Here is a 25,006-nt window from a genome sequence, read left to right on the forward strand (position 1 = left end):
TTTTCAGAAGTACTGAGCACCACTGCTGAGATTTGCAGATACTGGCTTGTGCATGGGAACAGCTGAACCTAACATCTATTTAGGTTTATTTAAAGGTAAAACAGTTGAGCCTCCAGATCCAGACTTAAATGATACGTTTATGATATTTAATCCAAACAACAGATACTAAAAAGAGAAAGCAAGAGGGGGAAGAGAATGAAGATGCTACAAGGTCAGAACTGTCTTTTAAGACTATTGCTTTACTGTCGTTCCTCCTTAGAGACAGAAAAAAATGGTGGGGAAGATACACCAAACAGAAGATTGAGACAGAAAAGAAAATCTTTTAATTAGGGCTTTGAGCAACCTGGTCTAGCAGAAGGTGTCCCTGTCCATGGCAGGGGGTTGGAACTGGATGAGCTTTATGGTCCTTTCCAATCCAAACCATTCTGTGGTTCAATGAATCTGACACTCACCCAAACCTTGCAGAAGTCACCATGTCCCGAATCCAGGAGCCCAGAGGAGGGCTGGACAAATGGTCACAGCACTTTCCAAGCTGCATCATCAAGGATTACATAGAAGCAAGATTGGAAGGGATATAGAACTCCTGCTTAAGCCTTCTTACTCAGCTCAAGGGCAAAGAAATCTGCATCCAGGTCAGCTCATTTCATAATCGCTTCCCTCAGAGGGCTTTAACCACCACCATTTGATGAATCTGGTATTTGCCACGGCCGGACAGGGTGACGCTTGCTCAGAGCTGAATACCCTTAAATCAGCCCAGCTCCACATATATTTCTTATGAGCCACATACATACTGGTTTTCAGTCCGATTACGCTCCAGGCAGAGCAGCAGTGAGTTCCTGCCCTTTCATTCATCACTCTCGCAGTGCTTTCTGCCTGTTTGAACACGTTTGATCAAGCCTATTTCTCTGGGTCACAGTTCTTGGTCAGGAGTGCTGGAGAGGCTGCATTTGCCTCTCAGATGAATTTTGTATAACATTCGTGAGGTTAGGCTGGATGTGGCAGCTCTCACCCCTAAGGCCTCCTGCCAACACACTGGACTAGTTTCTGTTGACCTCACACAAGGCACTGGCATGGGGTCAGCAGAGGTCCCCCACCTTGCTGGCCTTCTGTCCCTTGCTGAGGGAGCAGAGACTGTTTAGGACATGCCCATAGTGCTCATACTGGTTTCAGGCTTGCACAGGAAGTGAAAATACTGAATACGTGTCTGGGCACTGAACTGAACAGCAGTAGGATACTAAGACCTCAGGGATCATGCTCCCCCAGATGGAGCTGCCAGGGACAGATAAGTCAGCCTGGCATGAAGCATGCACACTGCCTCTCCTCTGCTGTCTGAACATGCAGGCTGGAGCAGAGGGTCAACAGCTGCAAGGAGAAACCATTGCCACAGTTACCCCAGAAAGGGGGCTTTAGGCAGGCTCCCAGTGAGAACTGGCTGCTGCCCGTCTTGAAGCACATTGTCTCTCTGGGGGTGAATTTGATTTCAGCTCCGGTTCTGAGCTCACCTCAAACTGGCTCCAAAAAACCCAGTGTCTTTTAGACAGGCATGGTGAGTCATACAAACCTGAAGAAAATGCTTCTTCTTTCTCCGCGGAAGGAAAGCACCAAAGCATCCTCTTTTGAATTTAGCTGAGGTTCTGGTTGGGGCCTTTTTGGGCACTGTTTTCTTCTTGGGGCTTTTTTTAAAGTATCTATATTCCAGAAAGCATTCACTAAGGAGTATCAAAGTCTTGTTCTCTCACCACCACTTGCAGCTGAGCCAACAGGAGAGCTGGGCTCCATCTCTGTGGGTCTCAGTGGAAGGAGACAGCATTGTCCAAGGCTGCTGGGTAAAGGAATGGGTCGGTCTGAGCACAAAGAGCCAAGGAGAACCCGTGCCTCCTGAAGCATTCACACCCCAGGTCATGTGTTTCCTCTGAAAATGTCTAATAAGGAGGAAGCGTTCAAAGGAGCAGATGATTAACTGGCAAATGTCAGTCTGGAGTTTCTCAGACCCCCTGAGAGGACAGATGCTGTTAGACAGACTGACTCCTCGCAGGAGACCTTGGGAAAAAGCAGAATGGGATGGGTGCCCAAGCTTAAGTCTTCAGGGAGCAAGAGTCAGCCAAAATGCTGGACAGCATGAGACCAGTCATGCGAAAGGAAAACATGAGCAGGAAGGGGTCTAAGGACCTTTCACAGAGGGCTGTGTGCTGAGACACAGAGGTCAGAGCATCCTCAGGGCACCCCCTGCAATCTTCTTTAATAAAACCCAGTGGCTCTATCTGCAGAAAGCAGTGTTAGTCCAACTCTTCTAGTCTTACTGGAAAACCTGGAGAGAACTGGCTAGTTGAGGTGAGGACCTCTGCAGCTAATGAGGCAGCCTCAGGGGAGCCCCTGTTTTGCACACTTTTGCATGTGCACAGCTCCACTTCCCAGAGCTGACCACCTTGGCCGTACAGCCACTGGGTGCCAGCTCCCTGTCAGCAGCCCCGGCACTGATGGCACAGTGCTTTCTTATGGCTTCAGAGCCTAGTGGGGAAATGCCACAGCAGCACTACTGCGAGGAAGCAGGAGACAGTCTCTGCAGGATGCCTATGGCATCTTATGGAGGACTCCACAGCCACACCTGGACCATTTCTAATCCTAGGCTGTGCTTGTTCCATTCTTATTGCTTCATCAACATCCCTAGCAGCAAAACGGCCAAATGCCTCTCTGCAGCCGCACTGATAAAGTGAGATTATGCTCTCGGGAGGTGTTTAAATACCTACCTTCAATGGGAGTTTCTGTCGAGACTGACAGAAATACAGTAACTGGTAATGGAACTAGCCTGACCATATGAGTCAAGCTGCAATGCTTGTCAAGTCTTCACAGAATCACACATTGTCAGCTCTGCCTCTGCTGTCACGGAGGGGCAGCAGTCTGGCACAGCCAGTGGCGAGCCCTTATTTTTAGGTGCTGTAACCATTCCTCCGTAGGCGTGAGTTTAGCAAGACTTGCTGCTTTTGACAGGTAGTACTAATTGCCTGAAAAGACTATTTCTGTTGAGCTTTTCTTAAGTCACCTTCCTAAGTAACAGGATGAAATGGAGAAACCTGGAGTTAAAATAAACTTGCTATCTGGTGAAAGCTAGCACCCCAACAGTGCAGAGAGAGAGCAGAGAGAGTGTTGGTGCTCTGAAAAAGACCCCACTAACGAGGTTTGTAGTTTTACTTCCATTTTATACGGTGTATGAGGTCACATTCCCCATACACACACTCCCACATGTTAATACATGTGTTTGCAATTCCTGAGTTAAAGCTTTAGTAAAATAGATTAAGACATAGAAGAACAAGAGTTTTGTATGGATGAATCTCAGCTAGAGCTACCAGAAGTTAATGCTAACAAAGGTTTTGGAAAAGAGGAAATTTCAGCTTGGGTGTTAAACTGATCCTAACTATTGAGAGTTGCAGGGAGACTTGTAGACAGCCAGAGGCGGGGGATGAAAGAAAGGGCTTGTATGAGGGCACTGCCTACAGCCATTATCCAGCAGAGAAGTTTTGATTATATAAAGGGACAACCAAGTCAGCTAGGACTTTTCAGCTGAAGGAAAGAGGCAGCTGAGAGACAAATGGCAGAGGTGCGTGCAGTTTGAAAAAAAGCAAAGAGCAGTCAGTGATTTATCATCTCTTTTAATACAACGGCCAGAGGACATCAAAAGAAGGTATTAGGAGCCAGCATCATGCCAAACAGGAGATGGTTCCCTGCACAGTTTGTAGTCAAAACCACAGACCTCCCTGCAAAGCACTGTCATGGAAACCAAAACCCTACAGGAGATGAAAAGGAGGGTGATAAAAGCTCGAGGGATACAAATCCTCAATATATGTGGAAATCACACCCTTCTTGTGAATCTGCAAGCTGAACTCTTCCCAGGCATTTGCTGATACCCAGAACCACATCCATGTTCCTGACCTAAACTGACCACTGGGTCCAAACTGGTGCAGCCAACCACTCTTACCTGCTCACCGGGCTTTGTCATGGCCCTGGACCAGACAGACCTCAGGCTTAGTACTGTGCAGCCAGCTCCGCTCCTCAGTCCTCAGTGCAGTGCGCCCCACACCGTCACCCCAGGGATTCACCAAAAGGCACTGTGGCACTGCAGGCTGCCCATGCCACTCCCAGCGCCGCGGGATGTGTTTACCAGGAGCAGCCTGACAGGAAGTGGTGGGGCTGGAGAGAGCAAGACTGAAAGGGTACAGATACCATCGGCGCTGCTCTCCCAGCTCAAAGGCAGACTTCACAGAAGTTCAGTGTCTGATAAGAGACTCAATTTAGAAATGAAGCTAAAGAGTTGCTGCTTAGAAATAGGCATGGGAACAGTGACAAAAAAGGGATGCCTTACCAGCAGTATCAAGCAGTTGCAGGTAAAACTTGTTTTCAGACTGGTCATCCTTTTTTATACCTGCACTTGAGTTTTTCTCCCCTTAAAGAAATGTTTGCTTTGCTGTTTGGTTGAAGTTTTTAAGAAGAAGCCAGCTGTTACACTGAATTACATGCTTTTTATTATGCAAAGGCTGACACTGCCTGAGCTGTAACTGCGTGAATGTGAACAGCATATTAATTCAAAAAGTCTGTATGATTACACTTTGCCATTAAAAGTCATTCAGCATTTTGATTTGCCAAGTCAGTGATTTTTGATGTGTGCTGTACGGATGTCTATGCTTTACGTCTAAGGTATGTGCAAGAATCAAAGCAAGCCCACGGAGAAGCAGGCTTCAGCTCACTGCCTGAACCACCATGTTCTTCTATAAAACACAAAGAGCAAAAAAAGACACAAAACTTTAAATAAAGCCACAGTGAAAGTATTTTTCTTGAGTTATGTCGAACAGCATTTGGATGGGGGCCTGACGTAAGAAAAACTGCACAAAGACAACACCTTTTTTTCAGATAATTCAGTGGCACATGTACTAGGCATCTTGCACTTACTTTTTTTTGCTCAATCTGTTTCAAGTATATTTATCAAACTGACAGACTGCTTCCTTTCAGCAGGTAGTGCACTTCCATCATGTTTAGGTGTCTCAGATGATAGAACAATGTTCAGTCAGGCCACAGGTCCGCTTCACATGGATTTCAGCTCCATGGAAGATAAAATTTGGATGTGCCAAAGCGCACCTCATTGGCCGACCAGAAGCTACCTCTGTATCTTTAAACAGCTACGTTCTTTCCAAAACCCAAGCCAACATCTGCACAGCCTTGAGAACTTGCAGGGCGCATCCTTTCCCATGTGCTCTACATTCTCTAGGTCCAGATAAATAAGCGCCGGTTTTACGGATGCAAATAAGGATGGGATATTGGAAGAGCTTTCCTTTTTCAGATCAGTATTACAAACTATTCTTTGCACCTCAATTTCAATGAACAGTAAAATCTAACAACAGAACAAACCAAAAGAAACAAACCCCCACACACCAAACCATTCTAGCTACGAGCAACTGGAAGAATTTACATTTGCAAAGGTGTAAAAACCGGCATTTCCTCTGTGGTAAGGGCAAACTGTAGAGCTACAACACAGCAACAGAGCATGCAAAAAAGGGTACATATATCTCCCTCTAACTCAGACACAGCTCACTGACCCTGCATGATTATTTCATGTCACATATTTAAATTAATTTTACAGCTTTCACCTAAATTGTTCTGAGTCTTAACTAGAGTTAACGGAAGCTTTTCAGATCAGAAACTTGACTGAAGTCCAGTCTGAGCCACCCTCTCCCTGGCACAGTAGAGGCAGAAGCCTTAAGTCACACCACCCAATTTCACCCAAGCCTCCTGCTGCGCAAGTGGTGGGGACTGAAAAGATCTTGTTGCAAGAGCAGTATGCTTTGCTTGCTATGGAAGTGTGAGTTAAGGAGTGCCAGCACCGGCAGCTGCGGGCCCACAAACGGCTAGGGGACAGCAGGCAGTTTCAGCTGTGGCAGGAAGGCAGAACACACCAACGGTGACACAACATCCCCCCACATGCAGCACAACTAGGCCAGGTGCCACGAGTGTCCTCCCCCTGGTGAAGAAGTTAATACTACCTTACCCCTCATTAGGCCACAGAGAGCCCACAGACACGAATGCTGATGAAAACCAGAACTCGCTGGTACTAGAATTGGTTTTCTTTTCGAGAAAAAGGTTTTCCTGGCAAGGGTTCTGTTAACGCTAAAATGCAGCCATTCCCCAGGCTTAAGTGCATCTTGCCATTGCACTTGGCATTTGCTCAAGCTGGAAGAAGTGGTTATTACCCCAGTGACACTTCCTGCTTGAAAACTGTTGTAAAAAAATAATGAGTACACTTTGGAGATAAGCCACCTCTTTCACTATGCCATTTCACACTGAGAAGAAAAAGTAAGCCCCATTCATGCCTTTTGCAAAAAAGGGAGGCTTGCACTGTGTAATCTGTGCCATTTGCATTGTTTTCTTACAGCTTCCAAACTACTGCCCCACAGAATCAAGACAATGCCCTCTTGTTCAGGCCTTTCACCAGGTGTCAAAAATAATGCTTATGGCTGCAACACAAAAGGCTCGTCAAGCGTGACAGTGAGCAGTGGGCTTCTGCCTTAGCAACCCATCTTCAAAAACCAGCTCCAGCCTCCTCTCCTGTGGCTTAGCCCAGCAGTCATGGCACTGAAAATCATGTTGTACAGTTAGCAGAGCAAGCCATGGCAAACACTATGCACGTCCCCAGCGACAGCCAGTGGCTGAGGAGCTCCTTGGAGATGGAAATGTAGAGCCCCAGCTCTAAGAGACAGCCTGATCCGGATCCGGTGCTCTGGCAGGTTTGTTTGCTCACAGCATCCAGGAAGTACAGTCAATTCAGAAGCAATTCAAGTTTCAAGGGCTAGATAATACTGGAGCTCCTCAAGACTCCTGAATCAACCCTGTAGCAACCTAGCCCACACCCAGAGGGCTAGCCCTCACCCCACCCTGCTTTTAAGCCCCATCCACAACCCGCCTTGCTCATCTCTGTAATTCAGAGAATAAATGCTCAGATGCATTAGCATCCCAGAAGCCTGTGTCTCTGACAGATGCTGGCACAACAGCAAGAGACATCTCAGAGCAAGGAGGGGCCCTGCTCAGAAAAAGCACCTGTAAACATACTGAAGAAACATACTTCAAACAGTGCCATGATAGCAACAGGACACTTATGGCCAGACTGAAAGTGGCAGGCAGATACTTACAGCTGCTCACAAATAGCTTTTCCATCCCGCAGAAGCATACAGTTTCTACTCTCCTCCCCAACCTCATCTCAGTGTGAACAAGAAAAAGGACTGGAAGCAGCCTGTTACCATGGGTGCCAGAGAACATGAATCGCTTCAGAAAGGGATTCAGATGCTTAAGACACAAATTGCTCAAGACCTAAATTTGTCAGTCTGAGGCCCCACTTCTCTGCATGGTGACATCCCAGAGGAGGTCTCTACCACACCCCCTCTCAGCCAAACTTCCAAAGGAAAGGACCTCATTACAGTGTCACAGCCCACTGGGATGTGACAAACCTCCCAGGCAATGGAGCGGGTCTGGGTGGAAGAGCCAGACTGTGAAATCCTTGCTCCAGCAGAAGCCAGCTTTCCATCAGGAACTGGCTGCAAGGAAACACCCCTTCAAGGAGAACACATGGTGCATGTTGCTGGGCCTAGGGACGCTGCTCCCACTTCTCCTTGCCAAGCCCACAAAGCTCACATCAACCAATTCTACCAGCTGCTGCATGTGGGGATCCCCAGTGCCCTCGTCGCAGAGCTGGCATGGAGCAGGATACTCCCACTGGCAGCTCACTGCCCTGACCTTTGAGTTTTGGCACAAGGTCACAGGTTTGCTGAGCCACAGCTGGAACACAGCAGCTTGGCAGATGGCTCTCTAGCACCCTGGGGACCCACCTCATCTTACCCTTCAGTTGTTACCCCCTCCCTCCCTTCCCTTGGCCTCCCATCCCTAAGCCACTGCACTGTGCTGCCTCTAAATCATCTCTAAACCAGCACCAAGCAGTATCCCACGCTCTTGTTACCTCTCAGGAACCTTGAAACTAAACAGAGGAACTCCAAAAAGGAACACATGCAACACCTCAGAAAAATCACTCCGGATCCATCTGCCAGCCCGTCTCCCCATGAAGCAGAGATCAGTTCAAGCAATCAGCTTAAAATCAGCCATGACCAAAGCATCCTTCCTCTGCACCGATGGCCATGTGTGGTGAATGACTTGTGCCACCTTGTCACCAGCCTCAACACTGGAGCTCCCAGCACTTGGCTCAGAGAATGCTCATGGAGGCAACTGCCTGTCTGCAGAGATGCTCTGTGGCACTGGTCCACAGTACTCCCGCAGACAGGCTGCCTCTTCATCCCACAGGAATCAAACCCCAATCATCTCTTAAATCATAGCTGCAAAAACAAACGCCAAACTTGCCTGGTAACATGGGCAAGAATAGAAAGGACCATTCTGGGGAGGAGGTAGGAAGAGGGAATACTCTGAACGACGTCCAGGTCTTTCAGCTATGCAGCTTGACAACAGTGAAGGAATTCTTGTTGAGAAGAAAACGAACAAACACTAATGTGTTCACTAGAATCCTCACTGCTCTTTTCCTTCTCAATTTGGCAGCATAGAAATGGCTGTAGTTAATCAGGTAATCTGCTCAAGCACCAACAGCAGAAGAGGATCCCTTTCACGCAGGTAAATTCTGCAAGAATCTTCTTTATTTATCAAGAAGTCTGAATTTTTTTGTTGTATCAAGTTTTGAAGAGAGCACTGTGTAAGTCTCTTCAAATTGTTTTTAACATCATCCCTACTGCAAAGGATTTTCTTATACTCCTTTCTGCAAGGAACCAAGGGTGTAATTTAAGGGTAGCATTTGCACAGGGACTCCTACATGGTTTAACATCACCTTCTCTCCCACCAAAGGCATACCCCAGACCAACATCACTGTAGCCAAGTTCAGACTGCATAAATCAACAGAGCTAGGTCAGATTCATGGCTAGCATTAAACTGGTAACAGCTGCTGAAACACATCAACTAAGGATATGACTGATGAAAACGCTTCTGGAGTGGAAGAAGGTTTCCTTCTACTAGCTGAACCAGAAAGGCTTGGGTGATTCTCAGAAGCCTGTTACAACTGCTTCAAACAGTGGGTGTGCAACCACCAGTTTCATTAGAAATAGCACATTTGACTTTCTCTCTCTGTTTTAATGGCCCTGCGCACAGACAGAATTAAAGCATGACTGAAGCTGCGAAAGCAGTATTAATTGCAGTTGCCTATTACACACCCTGATCGCTTCAGTAACACACGGATGTGCTCTGCCTGACAACATATTAACAGGCACTCTATGGGAGCCAGGTAATTGTTGTTTATGGCACAGAAATACCATGTCTGTATGGGAAGTCAGCATCTTTGATGAGTTTGAGTAAAGTTCAAGCTCATTACAACTCTGTTTATGTTCCCATTGTGAAGCGTAGCTCCCCATCCCTGGTAGCCAGGATAACACCACAGTTGCACAGTAGTGTCCCTGTATATGTTTAATGTTCTAAAACTTTACACCTTTGGTGAATTCATCTCAGCACTGCTCCTCCCCAGAAAACTCAATGCTCCTGCACTGGCTTTTTCACATCATCTCACGCAACTCAAGATTTTGGTATGACTAAGAGAGGTTGTCAGTGCAGCAACAATGCCAGTTTGTTACACAGACAAGTTACACGGAGACAGAAGGAAACCAACTCTGCAGGATGCAAGTCGGGGGTCCCAGGCCCGCCGTGGGGGGTCCCAGTGCATACTCCGTGCTGCAGCTGGTGTCTCTGGGGATCTATCAGTAAGGAGCACAGAAGCGGGCTCTGAGCTTTCTTACTTAAGTGCGAAAAGAAGGAGAAAAAGAAAAAAAAAAAAAAGAAAAAGGGGAAAAACAAAAAAAAAAAGGAAAAGGGTAAAAAGAGCAAGGGGGCAGAAAAGGGAACAGAAGGAAAAGTGAAAAGAAATAGGAAAACAAAAAGGAAATACGGGTGGAAAGGAAAAAAAAAGGTAAAACAAAGGCGGGAAAGAAAAAGGATAAGGAGAAAAGAAAAGTGAAAAGTAAATGGAAGGTGAAAGTGCCCCGTCTGCGCGCTCCCGCCGCCCCGCACGGGCACCCGCCGGCCCTTACCGCACCGCCGGCTCCTTCCATCTTCCATCGCCGGCCACGGCGGGTCGCAGCCGCCCTCCCGCGGGGCCGGGCCGAGCCGAGCAGCGCTGTGCCGTGCCGGGCCGCAGCGGGCCGGGCCGGGCCGCGCCGGGGCGCCCTGCCGGCCCGTGGCGGCGGGGCCGGGCAGCGCGGCGGCGGCAGGCGGGCCCAGCGCGGGGGGGGGGGGCGCGGCGGCGGCGGCGGCGGCGGCGGGACCGGCGGCAGTAGCCGGAGCGGCGGGGCCGGCGGGGCGGGGCTCGGCCCAGGGGCGGGAGCGGGGGAGCGCGGTGCGGGCGGGGGGAAGAGAGCGGAGGGCACCACGTGCTCCTCGGAAAGGGTTAAGGAAAGGGGAATTATGTCAGGATTAGCAGAGCCACCGAGCGAAGAACGCAGCCCGGGCAGCGGCGGCGCCGCGGACGGACGCGGCCAGAGCCGCGGGGGCACGGACGTGCCGTGCTCTGCTCCGCTCCGCTCCGTTCTGCTCCTAAATCCCTTCAGTGCGGCTCGCAGCTGCTGCTGCAAAAACAACCCCGCAACAGAACAACAAAACAAAGCAGTCCAAAAGGCTTTTTCAGCCCTGGGGCTCTCCTCCGCAGCCTGGCTTCAAAAAGCAAACGAGCACAGATGTCGCCAGAGTAACCCCATCCGAAGGCCCAGACCTGAGCTTTCATTTTTGACTGTGTTGGGGGTTTTTCTCCACAGTTCAAGTTCTCCTGTGTCGGCAGGTTCCTGAGCACACACACTGTCACGGTCTCTCTAACCAGGAACTCGGCATGTTGTTCTTAGTAAAAGTGGGTTTTCCCCGTCGGAAACTGTCAGAAAACACCCTGAAATCTCGTGGGCCCAGTCACCGCAGTTAGCTACACAAGTAGCTGACAGGCCCGAATAATGAAGGATGTTGGTTTCTGTACTTTCAGTGTATTTGCATTTTGTTCAGCAGCAGTCAAAAGCTTTATTTCTTTAACCCACCAAAGTTGAGCATAGGCTTTCTGGAGCAATGTGGAGCAAGGACCAGGTCTTACTAAGCACTTTATGTTTGCTTACTCCCCTGCACTGGAAAACAAAGCTTTGTGTTAGGTGGAAGCCAAGGTTCTTCCTGCTGCTTTGCTGTTATGAAAGGCTTTGGACAGTCCCTGTGGTAGAAGTGCATCACCATGAAGTCACTGACAGAAGCGTACCACACCCGGACACCTCTGCAGCCCAGGAGAAAGAGTAGTCATGCCTTGTTCCCCACTGGCCTCCCGGCTCAGGGGCAGAGCCATTCTCCCTGCCAGCATAGGGCAACCTCAGACTTCCAGCTCACCAGCGCCAAACCAAGAAAACAAATTCAGAAAATCAATTTCTGGCAGGGTGAAGGTAAATCCACTCGTAAAGCTTGACGCACCCTGGCCCAGACCTTTCCCTGTTTGGCAGCAAGAAAGGGGTGCCAGCACCATCCCTGGACTCTTCCAGGTTGTCTGGAGGCTCCATTCAGCAGCATCTCCTCATGCTCCTCCCAGTAGGGCTGCGGCACACAAAGCTCATGCTGCTCCTCCAAACCTGGACACCCTCCTTCTCACCACCTCCAGCTTCATCCCGAGCAGCGCTGCTCCTGCTTTCCACCCGTGCCACCCTGCAGGATACTGCCTCTGTCATCTGGGTGCCTCAGGCTGCTGTACACTGTTATCTCAGAAGGCATCCCTCTTTTTCCCTACATCTTCCTCCCTACAACTTGCGCCCCAGCACTGCAAGCTATGCTCCCACACACATCCTAGGAGCAGCACAGGATCTGCCTCCTGCCCTCCCATCAAGCCGTTTCTGTCTTCTGCGAACAGAGTTGGATGGAAACCTGGCTTTCCATCCCCCAAAATGGCTGGCATGGATTGCAAAGAGGTCCCTGTGCGAGCACACAGGTCTGCCTCTGCCCTGTGTGCCAGTGCTGAGCCTGGCACCCAAGGAACAGCCTGTCCCTCTGGTGCAGCCGCTGCCCATGAACATGTGCAGTGGGGACAGGGTGGTGTGCTGGAGGGCTTCACCCCTCTCCCCAGCCAGGGCTGTGCTGCCAAGCACGTTCTGGCCTGGCAGGGTTTGGTCCCATCTGTTCCAGGCGCCTCTGAGGCCCTGGGAGCTGGTGCAGGGGCATGGGCTGCAGATCCCCATCTGTGCCACATCTGAGCTGGCTAATGCAGTGGAAAGAAGAAGCCACCCTGCACATGGGTCTCAGAGGAGGTGATGTGCTGTGCGTCCCTCCTCCCAGCATGGGTGAGGTAATGCCGCTGTGGGCCAGCAGGCAAAAGCTGGGTTTGAGGAGAAGGCTGGTGCTGTCCCTTGTGAGGGGACCTGGACAACTACGTGGCCACTGTGGCTGCTGTGCTCCAGTTTGGTTGGTTTCCCCCTATTTGTGTTGAGAAGAATCTGACCTTTTTTCTCGGGTCCATGCATCTGGCCTTTGTCACCCGGACACTGATGCTGCTGTGCCATATGCCTGGGAGAGGAGAGCACTTGATACCCCGCGGGAGGCTAATCCTGCAAGCCTCTGCCACTCTGGCATCTAGCTGTGGGTTTGCTTCACTACAAGAGTGTCCCGGGGTTTGGCACCACACGTCCTGAGATTTGCAGAAGGGAAGGCAGTATTTCTTACACCATCGATCAGAGCTGCATAAGGGCAGTATTAAATCTCAGAGCATTGCTGTGAACAGGCAGTCGGCAAAGAAACGGGGTGGGGGTAGTGCATTTATGAAGCAAGTCTCTATTTTTTGTCCAAATGCTTGGTTTAAGTTTACAGTTATATGTATATATATAAGTCAGCAAAAGCTGACACAAAAACTAGTGTCTTGCTAAGTACTTACGAGAGGGGCTTGACACATCTATGGAGCACTCCAAATTGCTGAAGAATTTAAGTTCAAGTTTGCGGTATGTATTTTGACACCGCCCAATCTAGAATAAAAATAAATCAATAGAAAAGCCAGAGGCAGGCACCCGGGAGTCTGCCTCTGTGAGGATGGCAAACAGTCAGCTCCAGAGCAATGTCCAGCCTGGTTCAGTGGCTAAGCTGCTGCAAATCCCCCAGCCAAGGGAGGGCAGCAATGGGAGAGGGGAGCCAGGACCAAGCAGGCAACCTGGCAGTGTCCTGGGCACAGGGCTGAGGTTCAGCTAGGCAAACAGGGCACACAGGAGACCGGAGGAGGCATCAGAAGTTGCTGGCTATGGCAAGTACCAGTATGAGAGCAGTACAAGGGATGGCTGGATCCCACAGCTTGGTTAAGGGGGAGTTGTGTGAGAAGTGGCACAGTCAGTTGCTGGGGTTGTTTTGGAGCTTTACAAGGCCAGTGGTGCTCTGGTTATCCTGTCAACCAGGATTGCCTAGGTGCTGGTATTGAAAATATCAAGTTTACATATGCCATGCAGCAAAACGGGGACTCAAGGCAAAAAGAGTAGTTACGGTGGATTGCTTGTTTGCAAGGGGTCTTGAGTGGAAAAACGGAGGTAAGCGAACAGGAAAACGGGCAAGTTATGGAGTGTCAAGGCACTGCCAGGGTGTGCCTGTCAAGCAGTGCTTTGATCACCAGAGTGGAAGCAGGGCAGCAAACCAAACTCATTACTATGACCATACCACATGGATCAGACTTGGCTCCCATCACAGTGTGGGGCCACGTGGTGCTTTCTTTCACCACCAGAACAGCACCAGGTGGATGCATGGACCAAGCATCACAGCATTGCTGTGTCAGTGCCTGTTCTAGGCAGCGGGAACCAACCTCTTCCCACCACTTCATAAGACAAACATTAACCGTACAGGTCAAACCTTCACAGCTGAAAACACCTCTTTCACCACACCACTCCCTCGGGGAAAAAAAGGAGTATATCGCAGTCAGTGGTCTGTAAATGCATAAACTCTGTAATCTTTTGCCTATAAAGGCACTCTCTTGCTCATTATTCTCCTCTCACAGGGAGATGAGAGGAGTACGGCAAACTCATTTCCAGTTTACTTCTTCTCATTCAAAAGGCAGAAAACCACATGTAGGTCATCATCCATGTATTCGCCAGAAAATGGCTCAGGACATTGCATTTCAAATCAAATAGAGATTCTGTGTTTCCAAGAGGGAGAATGCAGCTAGCAATGAAAAAAAAAAAAGAAACCAAAAACCCAACCAGAAACATCATTATCAGCAGATGGAAAGACTGGGTTAATAATTTATTGGATTTTCCTTTGTGTGTCTGGATTTTTTTGAGCACAGCTGGGAAAACACTGTTTCCCCCCCCCCGCCTTGTTTTACCCAGAAAAACAGAGTCGCCATCACAACCCATTATTTCTGACGTGAGGGTGGAAAAGTAGCTGCAACAGCACCAGAGGAACAGCAGATTTGGAGATAAGGTGCAAACTAGAAAAAAACTGGGCATGTGTAAAGAGGGTAATCTTTCTCTATTATTTCTTATGAAGAGACAGATAGGACTAATAAAGCATTATAGTAATGCCCAGAGTGACAGGCACAGCAGCGAGTGGGTTAGTGTGCTCACGGGCTAGTTGGCTGGCATTGCTATGAGGAGTGGTATGCTGCAAGCCATGCCAGTATCATCATTCTTCATGTGGCGTTTTCCTCACGGCTTGCCAGGCTGGGTTGGCCTCACACCCAAAGCTCCTGGAATCTTCCCTTTTAGGGGTTAACTGACTCTTGTATTGCTCCTTCCCTCACTGACAATCCTCTAGAGTCTTGCCATGCCCAGGACTCCAGGAAACATAATTTTTCCATATGCTTCATCTCTTGCCTCCAGAGATTTCACTTCATTTCACTCCCTCCCCCATCTGACAAGTTCCCTGTGAGGAAAGGAAATGACCGACATTCCCTGCATGGGAGCCCTGTAACTGGACAAAATTAGATCATTTAATGGGATATTTCAGAGGCTTGTTATTCCACCCATCAGACTTCAGGAATCTTTGATGTGACATTTCTCTCCAAAAACCAGACACTTCAAAGCACAGGTGCCTCCCCAAACCCTGCTGAATTTCCCTGCTTTGGCAGGTTCATGGTTACCTCCTGGGTCTCTGCTGTCACATCCTCTCTTAATCTTAACCTTTGCCCTTATCCATCTCTAGCAGATCTCTCTTTTTTGCCTTCTCTTTAGCAGAGTGCTGCACGATCCTGAAATCAGTCCATCAGCAGTGGGTACCATTATCTGATTAGGCCACCAGTGACAGCCAGGATTACCATCCCCTCCACAGCAGCCACAGCAGTTCCTGGGAACTTATGCAGAACTGATGAGCCCACAACAGGGACAGGTCATTGACTCTTTTCCTTGCCAACTCTCTCCACAAGTGGAATCCCCATGCAGCATTCACGGTGTCACCCAGGGGCCATCCTAAAAGCTCTCCAGAGTGAAGAACCCAGGGAGGGGTTGCAGCCAGGCTGATGTTGGTCATGTTCTTCCCAAGCACCTCCAAAAGTGACAGAGAAATTATCAGTTACTGCTGGGCTGCCAAGTCCTACCAAGTTCTGCTCCTGACGCTTCCCACCACTAAGGGTGCAACATGGCCATCTCTGTGGGTGGGAGAAAGCCCTGTTTCTGGCATGGAAGCAAGAAACCAGGTCTAGGAGTTCAGGATGCTCCAGCAACAGGAACGCTAACAGTGAAGGCAGAGGAAAGCATATGACAGTTGCCAAGAGGCAGGAGCTCAGTGTTGTTTCTGTGGCTGGATCTGTGCTAATGAGGGAGGTTTCTAGGGATCAAATCACCAAGACTCCTTCCCTTCCCCCAGCTTGCCACATAATGGATAAAGGTGAGAATCACAGGTTGATTTATTTGCAATGTCACCTATATGGCAAGGGGGGATTTGGACTTTGGGAGGAAGGGTTCCATTGCCTTCTAACACAGAGCATTCATTATACCAGCATCATCAGTCCCACAAGTCAGTCTGACACACGCGCAGCTCCTCAGCTCTGTCCCGGAAGATACAGTGCCTAGCAGAAAAGCAAAGCAAGAATGTAAGGAAAGGGAGACCTTCCTCTCTCAGACTGAAGCACGCAGCCACATGGTCATCAAGTCAACAGTGCTTTGTTGAATCAGATTAATCAATCAAAGGCCATCTCAAAATAAGTCTGCAAAACCTCTGCCTAAGAACACTATCAAGGGTCTTCCCCTCAGCCCCCATCTGCCCTAGACTCAGTGATTCCTCTGCTGTTCCTGCCTTGTGCCTAGGTATGGTAGCCAGATGGACTCACTAGCAAACTAATTTATTTAGACTAACAACCTCAAGAAGAAAGAGTGTTTTGCATAAACAAAAAAAGGTGAAGGGAGCACACTGCTTTAAGCATAACAGAAATGCTCCAGGTAGTCCATTTCCCCTCCTGAATAACATAGAAATGCTCCAGGTAGTCCATTTCCCCTCCTGAATAACATAGAAATGCTCCAGGTAGTCCATTTCCCCTCCTGAATAACATATGTGATTCTACAGAATGGTGTCCTTTCTAGGGAAACCTTAGCCAGTCTCTATAAATCATTCTGGTCTTGACCTCCAAAAGGACATGCCAAATACTGGAACTCTATGGTATGCTGTAATGAAAGGAAGCATATATTTCAAGCCAAGAAACTGCAGCTTTGTGGTTTTGGCTTCCTTAGACACTGGCATCTCCCTGTAAAGTCCCCATGTAACTTTTTCCCCTTTTCATGTGTGTCTTCTTTCTCCTGCCACAGATGGTTCAGACAGGATTGAGCTACACACAAATACCCTTCTGTGGGTATGTCACTAAGAAAAGACAGACTAGGGATAGCGTGGGCCCTCTCCGGAAGGAAACAGGAGACCTGAGTACGCTGGATTTGGAGAAGGCTGAGGTTCTTAATGACTTCTTTGCTTCAGTTTTCACTGGCAAATGCTCTGACCACATGGCTCAAGTCTTAGAAGGCAGACGCAGGGACTGTAGCACCTCCCGTATGAAGACAGGCTGAGAAAGTTGGGGCTGTTTAGCTTGGAGAAGAGAAGGCTGCGTTGAGACCTCATAGCAGCCTTCCAGTATCTGAAGGGGGCCTCCAAGGATGTTGGAGAGGGACTGTAACAATAGGAAAAGGGGTAATGGGTTAAAACTTAAACAGGAGAAGTTCAGGTTAGATGTAAGGAAGAAGTTCTTTACTGTGAGGGTGGTGAGGCACTGGAATGAGTTCCCAGAGAAGTGATAAATGCCCCATCCTTGGTAGTGTTTAAGTCCAGATTGCCTGTGAAGACAACAAACAGCCTTCACAGTCAGGCAAATGTAAAGCATGTCACCCCACTGTCCTCCCCAAAATGAGATCATTACAGCCTGCAACTCTGGTGCATTCATAGAGTAGTCACTGTCTGAAATGCTGCAGACAAAAAGGGAATCAACACCATTAAAAGTACTAACCAGATCTGTTTCCTCTGCTTGAACAAAGCTGCTGCAACGGGTGCTGACAACAAACAGCTGGAACTGGCTGAGTACATCCATATCCCTCCCAGTTCTCCCCAGGCTGGGAGCACACATCAGTCACAAATGATGGGTAGAAGGTTAAATGCCAACAGTTAAGCACATTTCACTGGGACAGAGCAAGCCAGAGCCATTGTGAACAGATCGATACCAGCTTTGGTTGGAATTGTAAGGTCTCTGCAAGCAGGTCTTTTCGCAAGTGGTCTAAACACAGGAGGACACCGTTCAGTCCTACAGCAGAGAACAGGAGCCAAAGCTGAAAAATAATCAAGCCAGAGGTATCATGTGTCTTAACTGGAATGTGACACCAGAAACAGCCGCTCTCCTGCTGCAGCACCATGGTAATAGCCATGGTTTGCAGTGTAGAGGGCTGTATTACCCTACAGACGTGGGGGGTATGGCGTTTTCTCCCTCTGTAGCTGATTTCCTGGGGCAGCCTGCCACACAAGGCAGCTATGCAGCCTCCTGAGCTGACATCAGCCTTGAAGGGTCATCTGAAGAGATGGAAAGCCCTAGGGGAGCAAGAGCCCTGAGGTGCCTGGGAAGACAGAGCAAGAAGGGAGCCATAGCTGTGCATCAAGTAACAGAGAGTGTATGCCTGGCATTACCCAGTGAAGCTATGGGGTAGAAAACGGGCTACCAGCAGAACACTGCCATCCACTCACACCATGTAAATCTACAATTCCCTGCTCCTCTCCAAAGCAGGACCCCAGGCCTCCTTTCACACTCATCCTCTCTCTCTCTTCTCTCCCCAATGTCAGCCTCAGCAGGCATCCTCTAAATTTCCACACCTTGCTGTGTGCCAACCCACTTCCTCACAACTAGCCTCACCTCTTGCTTCTCACAGTTCTGGCCTCCTACAGCACTCAAACCCAGACCCCAGCACAGGATCTCTCAATCCTCCTGCTATAGACTGCAGCTGCTCCCTGGGGAAGAGTCCCAGCCCCATGGCCACACATCCCAGTGTTGTGCTCCCTACCTCCCCAGAAATCATTTATCATCTTATTAATGCTCTTTCCCCAGCTAATTGTTCATTCCCATCCTGCCTTTGGCCTGGAACAACCCTCCATCAGTGAGACGGGCACACAGACTCAACATTCAGCATTACTTGTAGCAGCTGGAAAGCTTAGGAAGTTCCCCCCCACCCGCCCCACTCTCATTCCTGCCCACCATCTGGAAGTTGTGCCAAATGCCACATCTAGCCGGGCCCAACCTGTGCCGACAGAATGCTCTAGGCAAGAAGCATCATTTTCCATTTCAGCTTTTTTTTACAGTTTTTTCCCCCAAAGGAATTGCTGCTATCACCTTTGCTCCCACCACCCTTTACCTCAGCCTTACTTTTCCATCCACAGCTGGATAAAACAGCTCCTGCTTGTTCCTGTGCTATAGCCCTCGGCATTAGTTTTCACCATTTCCATACGTTTTCCTGCCTGCCCTAGGTAACTGTACTAAAAGCCAGGCTAGCAGGCTATATATCATCCATCTCTTTTCTCCCCCTTACTTCTAGGAAATCGTCACGAGGAATGCAGAAGTCATGAAATTGACAATACAATACTCCAGCATAGAGATCCCATCTCCTGCAAAGCTGGTTTTATCTAAACAGCCAAGGGCGTTGATGGGAATTGCCTGTCATTTCTCACTCCCTATCATTCACCATCTCCCATGTGGATCCAGCTTCCAGGTGAACCGTTTGCTGCTGTGTGCAATGACGTGCTTCTCCTGAGTCCCGTAAATCCAAAAATCCTTCTTTATTCTGTTTCCAAAAGCTTGATGTTTTTTCCGTCAGCGTCATACTGACTTTTTACAACTCCATCAAACCAGCTTTACAACTCTGGAACTATCTCAAGGTGAAATCCAAGTCCATATTCAGCCCAAAGGAAAAAAGCTACTCAGTCCCAGAACTATGTGTTACAACCCTTCACAGTTCTTTTCTCTTTACGTTTTTAAAAGAGGATGGTAGGCTTTTGATAGCTGGTGCCGAAGCAACATGCTGCTTTCTGCCTTTCCTTGATGTCGGAAAGACTTGTCTCCTGGCTTGAAGAGCTTGCTGGATTCCTATTTTCTGAGAGAGGCAGAAGATGACGAGGAATGTATGGTGATGAAGTGATAACTATCTGAGACAGTTGTGGGAGATACAAGCTTTGTTCAAAGCCTGCTGGAGGGGGTAGAAAGCTATCACTGACTGCTTTAGCCTTTGGAGTCTCCCTTGGTTCTAAAAGCTTTAGGTTCTTCCCAAACTTTGGATTTCCAATGGCTGTCTTAAATGTAAATTTTTAGTCCGATTTTGATTCTGCTAAGCACACTCAACTTCTACTGTTTTAAGCAGTAGTGGCAGTTGGCTGTGCTCAGGATAAGGCTGTTGTGCAAGTAATTTCAAGTGCAGGACAAACAATTCTTAATTATAGCTTTCCATGCTGACAGACTTCTCTGAAGACCAGGGCACACACTCATGAATTAATCCTCCTACACCTCCTGTCAAAAAGGCAAACCCTAGCAATCTGACTTCTCAGGCAAAACAACCAAGGTAGAGAAGCTAAATGACACGATCAAGGCACAGATGCAAGTGAGTGTTACAGTCAATATGAAAAGACTGCTCTTTGCTTGGCAATAAACCAGATGTCTTTCAGCCTGGCGCCTCTCAGTCCCTATTAAACACATGTTTCAGTCCCACTGAAGATAGTCACTTACATGAAATAAGGCAGGCACACACTGCTTTATAAAACTGGACCCCAAATATGCCTGTTCCACATTTTTAGATGCTGGTCAAGCACAGTGCAGAAGAATGAGCTCCAGTGCATATACCACATCCGAATTGGCCACAAAATAGCCAGCAATCCCGGCTGCCTCGGGAATGAGCTTTGCTGAACTGAGTCCTCAAGGAGGGACTGCATTTCCCCACATCGCCTGAGCTTGAGCTGTTGGAACTGGGTGGAAAAGTAAAAGAATGATATTCTGAGCACTCAGGTTTGTCCCTCCTTCCTCCTGTTTGAATGGGGAGCACCTTTCAGTCAGTGACCTCAGGTTAATAAACCTGACTCACGTCTTGGATTTGAGTGGATTATCTGAGTTGGATGAGAGACTTTTGCCTGGTTTTGGAAATCAGTGTTTGTCAATGTGTTAGCAGCTCACCTGATACCAACAGATCACTGGTTTTTGTAGGTAAAATAGTAAGGTTCAGCTTTTCCAAAGAAAATTAGTTCTTCATACAGCAGTTCCTTAAACACACCCATGGGAAGCAGACAGATTTGCACCCTAGGTTAGCACAGCCAAGAGAACAATGGGAAAACCTTTCTACTTCCAATAATGGGTATGTGATTACTGCTAAAATGACTTGCTTAAATAATGGACTTGCTTAAATAATAGCTTTGATCTCAAATGAAAACAAATACTGCAGGTTTATGATGACACAAAACTACCGTATCATCTGGTGGTATGACAGGAATCCTTTGTGCATTTCCTGCATCCTCCCTGCATTTCCTGCAGGGAATGCATTTTTGGAATGCCATGTGAACATTGCAAAGGCAGTCTTTGCATCTCAAGCCATACAGCTGCACTTGATGCAGCCTGAGGATTTGCAGGTACCTTGACGAAGGTTGTCTTCTGGATATAAAACATTCAAACACATGGGAAGAAGCATTGTGCTGTGTGCACTGAGGTAACCTCGCAAAAAGAGATTGCCAAAGGTCCTCTCTTCAAAAGCCATGTTTGAATTCAATTAAGGCATGACATCTCTAGGATCCAGGGAATACCTTACAAGAATTGGCAGTGGTTGGGCATAGATTCCAGCAATTTACTTTTGCCAGTGTGTGTGTGTGGCTGGAGATGCAGTAGAGGAAGGTAGTAGAAGTGAACAGATTGACTTAATTGATCCTAATAGCCACCATGAGCATGGGTTCTCCTATAGATCAGAGCCTGTAGAAGGTCTGGGAGATGCTAGTGTGCACACCACAAAACCTGGTGCCTATGACTAATGAATCTCAAGCTACCAAGATCTTTCCTAAAGATGTCGAGACAAGCCACCAGTCAGAAATGCCCCGTGTGGACTGGAGTCATACTTACAGTGGCACTATGTAATGATATTGCAGTGACAGACTGGAAAACTATGGGGAAAATTCATATCCTTGGACTGCAGTATGAAAGCCATTCTTAGGAGAAACAGTGGAATGCTTACAAAGACCAGAGCATATTGCAGTAAATAAGGTACAGAACAGACCACCCAAAACTATTAATATAACTACTGTTTACCCTGTGGAAGAGATCAAATGTGTAAAATGGCTTCTAAGCATTGCTCCTTACACAAAAAATGCCCAGTTCAATCCCAGTTATGTTTTCTTAAAAGCCAGTGTTTTGCTCCAAATTACGGGACAAGGAGGCTAATAAAGGTGTTTTGGAAGGCAATACTTTGTACTGAGATTCTGAGATTCCCCCTTGCCATATCTTTCAACCCACCACCTTAGCTTCTCCCCCTAGTCCCAAAAGAAGACACCACCACAGACAGGGACCAACCCCAGTCTTTCTGAACTCAGTCCCGTCCTTCAGCCACAAAGGTGTCCTCATCTCCTCTGCCCACTTTCTGCTGAAGCAGTACTGGGAACAGTGCTGAACTGCATCAGTGAGGATTCAATCAGACCAGCTGGGGCAGGGATTTTATACTCTATGTGGCCCCTTAAGGTCTTGGCTAGATTTGGCCCCTGGGCTTTTGAGGTGCAGGCTTTGTCTTGGGAGCCTGACTTGACAAACTTACAGGCAGCAACAATTTGATTAAACAGTGCTTGTTTTAGCCTTGTTTTCTAAGAAAACAAGAGCTCACAGGGTTACGCTACCTGTTATCTGTTTGTTCATCTGTCTGCTTCCCGTAATACCCTTTGAACCCGTTAGCTAATTTAAAACAGAAGTAGGACAGAGGTCTCAGGGAAAATTAGGTTAATGGGAATCAGCAATTTATTAATGCTAGTTCCAAGGGAAAGACAGGGAGAAGCACACCCATTCGGGCAGCCGTCAGCATTGGCAAGTGGTCCACTCATCTAGGCACTTTTTTTGCCTGCCAGAGGTATCCACCAGGACACAAATGAGAGATGAGAAATACTGATAGGAGTGCATGAGGTAGGGTAAAAGAGTGAATCTGTAGGAATGGAGACTTCACATTGCGTCTTCTTGTCACCATGGGTAGAAGTTCCTTGTAATTTGTATGCCCTGCTAGCAGGCAAACAAGGCCATGGTTTTCTTGGTGATTTGACACCAACAGCACAGACAGTTCCTCAGAGATTCTGCCAGCTCTAACTAGAGGACTCCATTTTCTTTGCTGGCAGAAGGAAGAGCTCCTGGTTACCAACTGTCAAGTCTTTGGTAAGCACTGAAACTCAACATCACAGAGAGCATAATGAGGAAAACAGCCAGACCAGGTTATGCCATGGCATTCATCCTTTCACAAGTCTCTGCCAATCTCAGCAAGAATTTCTTCATGGTATATAGGAGGCAGAGCTGCATTGCAGTATTTAATCCTGAGGCATCCTTGGTTGTTTCAGGAAGTCACGCAAAACATAGAAGGCTCATGTAGGTTTTCAGTGGCAAAGGACTGGCTCTTGGCAGTAGCTGCTTGTATCAAAACACTGTAAAAATCTCAGGGTAATAAATAGGGCTTACTTTCTCTCAGAAATTGACATTATCTCAGACAAGGTGTCTGGAGAAAAGCCAAAAATGTCCTGACCTTTTTTAATCAGAAAGGAAAAGGCTATAAGCCATCTAGCATTTCTGAACTTGATGGCGATTAGGAGGGATGGTAATGCATGAGTACAACATTACTCAGCATTTAATCAAAGCGCTGACATTTTACAAAATGCTATTTTTACTGGTTTTGCCACCAGCATGTTAAATCATCCCTCAGAACAGAGGGCAGGCAGATCTCTGCCACATCCCTGCTGGCTGCAGACTGAGGGGTTTCTTTAGATTGTGTTCCTATTGCTCTTTCACTCTGCATGGACCCTGCATGTCTTGTGTTACTCTGTGGTCCATATTTCACAGGTTATACATGCTAATGTAGCCCATAACAGCTGCATGAGTGCATCACCATATCTATTACTTCCAGGCCTGGATATCCTACTTTCTCCCAGGCAAACTTTTGAAATGTTTCACTGTCTTAACAAGTGGAGAACATCTAATCTAAATTTCCCTTCCTGTAATTTCAGCCTGCTTGCTTCTATCTTATCCACAATGGACAGAAAGAAGAGATTGCACCTTTCTCTCCTGAAGCACTCTTGTAATTACATGAAAAGGGATCATATGACCCCTGAGTCACCTCTCCTCTAAGTTGAACCAACCCTGGCTTTTGTTCAGCATTCCTTGTAAGTCCTGCTGCCTGTGTCACTTGTTTGTACCAAGATAGGCCTGCCTGCTGGATAAAGCAAAAATGCAGCAGCCTGCCTTCTCATTAGAGCTGAGCTGTGATTACTGCAGCTACCTGTCTCCAAGCATGAAGAAAATGTTCCTGGCTTATAGGCTGCAACTTTTCCTGACACAGATCTAGAAATACCTAGCTCTGCTGCTGCCAGTCTGTCCAGACCTAGGCGAACTGAGCCCCAATTTATAGCTCCTTCATTTGACAGGCAGGTCTAGAAATAACCATATGCTTAACTTAAACACAGCACAAACAAGGTAATATGAAGTTGCAGATCGTACAGATGCAGTAAAATCTGGTGGGGATGCTCACTGTTACGACAGACTTCCATGTGGATAGGTATTCCCTCTTGAAAGTTGTTTAAAAAAACTTGTTCTGAAATACTACAGGTGTCTTTAAAAAAACAAATAATGACTATATCAAACTGCTGGGATACCAGTGGCTTCCAAATACATGTGGGGACTTCAGAACATCAGGAATCTCATGGGTAAGCATTGGTATTTGAAGCCCTCCAACTGAACGATTGAACCAATTTGCCTAACATTGCTGTGACTCACGAGTTTCCTAGTATCAAGCTGTTTGAGCCTGCTGGGAGGATTCTCACTATAGTAAGTGTATTCCTCCTCCCTAGAGGATGATTACAAGTATCAGAATGATTTCTGGTTCAGGCTGGTGTTTTCATTTTTTTGTATCACTGTGGGAGAGATCCACGTGGAATCACTCAAACCACTTACTGTTACGACTTTTCCTCCAGGCTGGAATTTCATACACAATCAACCTTCCTTCAGCTGTACTGGCCAAGAGACTCTGTACCAAAGCTTCGTATGGAGTTTTACAGGCTTCGTAACTTAAAAAGAAAAGGATTTGGTTTGCTGTGGGTTTAATGCATTAAATTGTAAGAGAGAGTTCTCTGCAATTGTAATGACAGAGCACCGATTCAAAGCATTTTCTGGGTCTTCTAGACACAGATCTGGACATATTTAACTTGAAGAAATCCAGAAATAGTGAGGGCATTTTAAGACACAAACATTGCTTGTTTTTACTCTTTATTGAAAGAATGAGTCCCACATGGG

The 25,006-nt window shown here is 47.7% G+C and overlaps 1 protein-coding gene across 2 annotated transcripts in view; it reads right to left on the bottom strand.

The window, feature by feature from the left end:
• PSD3 (pleckstrin and Sec7 domain containing 3) overlaps positions 1 to 10,205 on the bottom strand; it is a 102,479-nt gene extending 92,274 nt beyond the window's left edge. For both annotated transcript variants that reach the window (XM_065662415.1, XM_065662416.1), the window contains exon 1: positions 10,110 to 10,205. In XM_065662415.1, coding sequence (XP_065518487.1) covers positions 10,110 to 10,130 — 21 coding nt within the window. In that variant the 5' untranslated portion in view covers positions 10,131 to 10,205. The remainder of the gene's footprint in view (positions 1 to 10,109) is intronic.
• Positions 10,206 to 25,006: the final 14,801 nt, after the last annotated feature.

This window comes from Lathamus discolor, chromosome Z, assembly GCF_037157495.1.
Source record: "Lathamus discolor isolate bLatDis1 chromosome Z, bLatDis1.hap1, whole genome shotgun sequence".
Taxonomy (NCBI): Eukaryota; Metazoa; Chordata; class Aves; order Psittaciformes; family Psittacidae; genus Lathamus; species Lathamus discolor.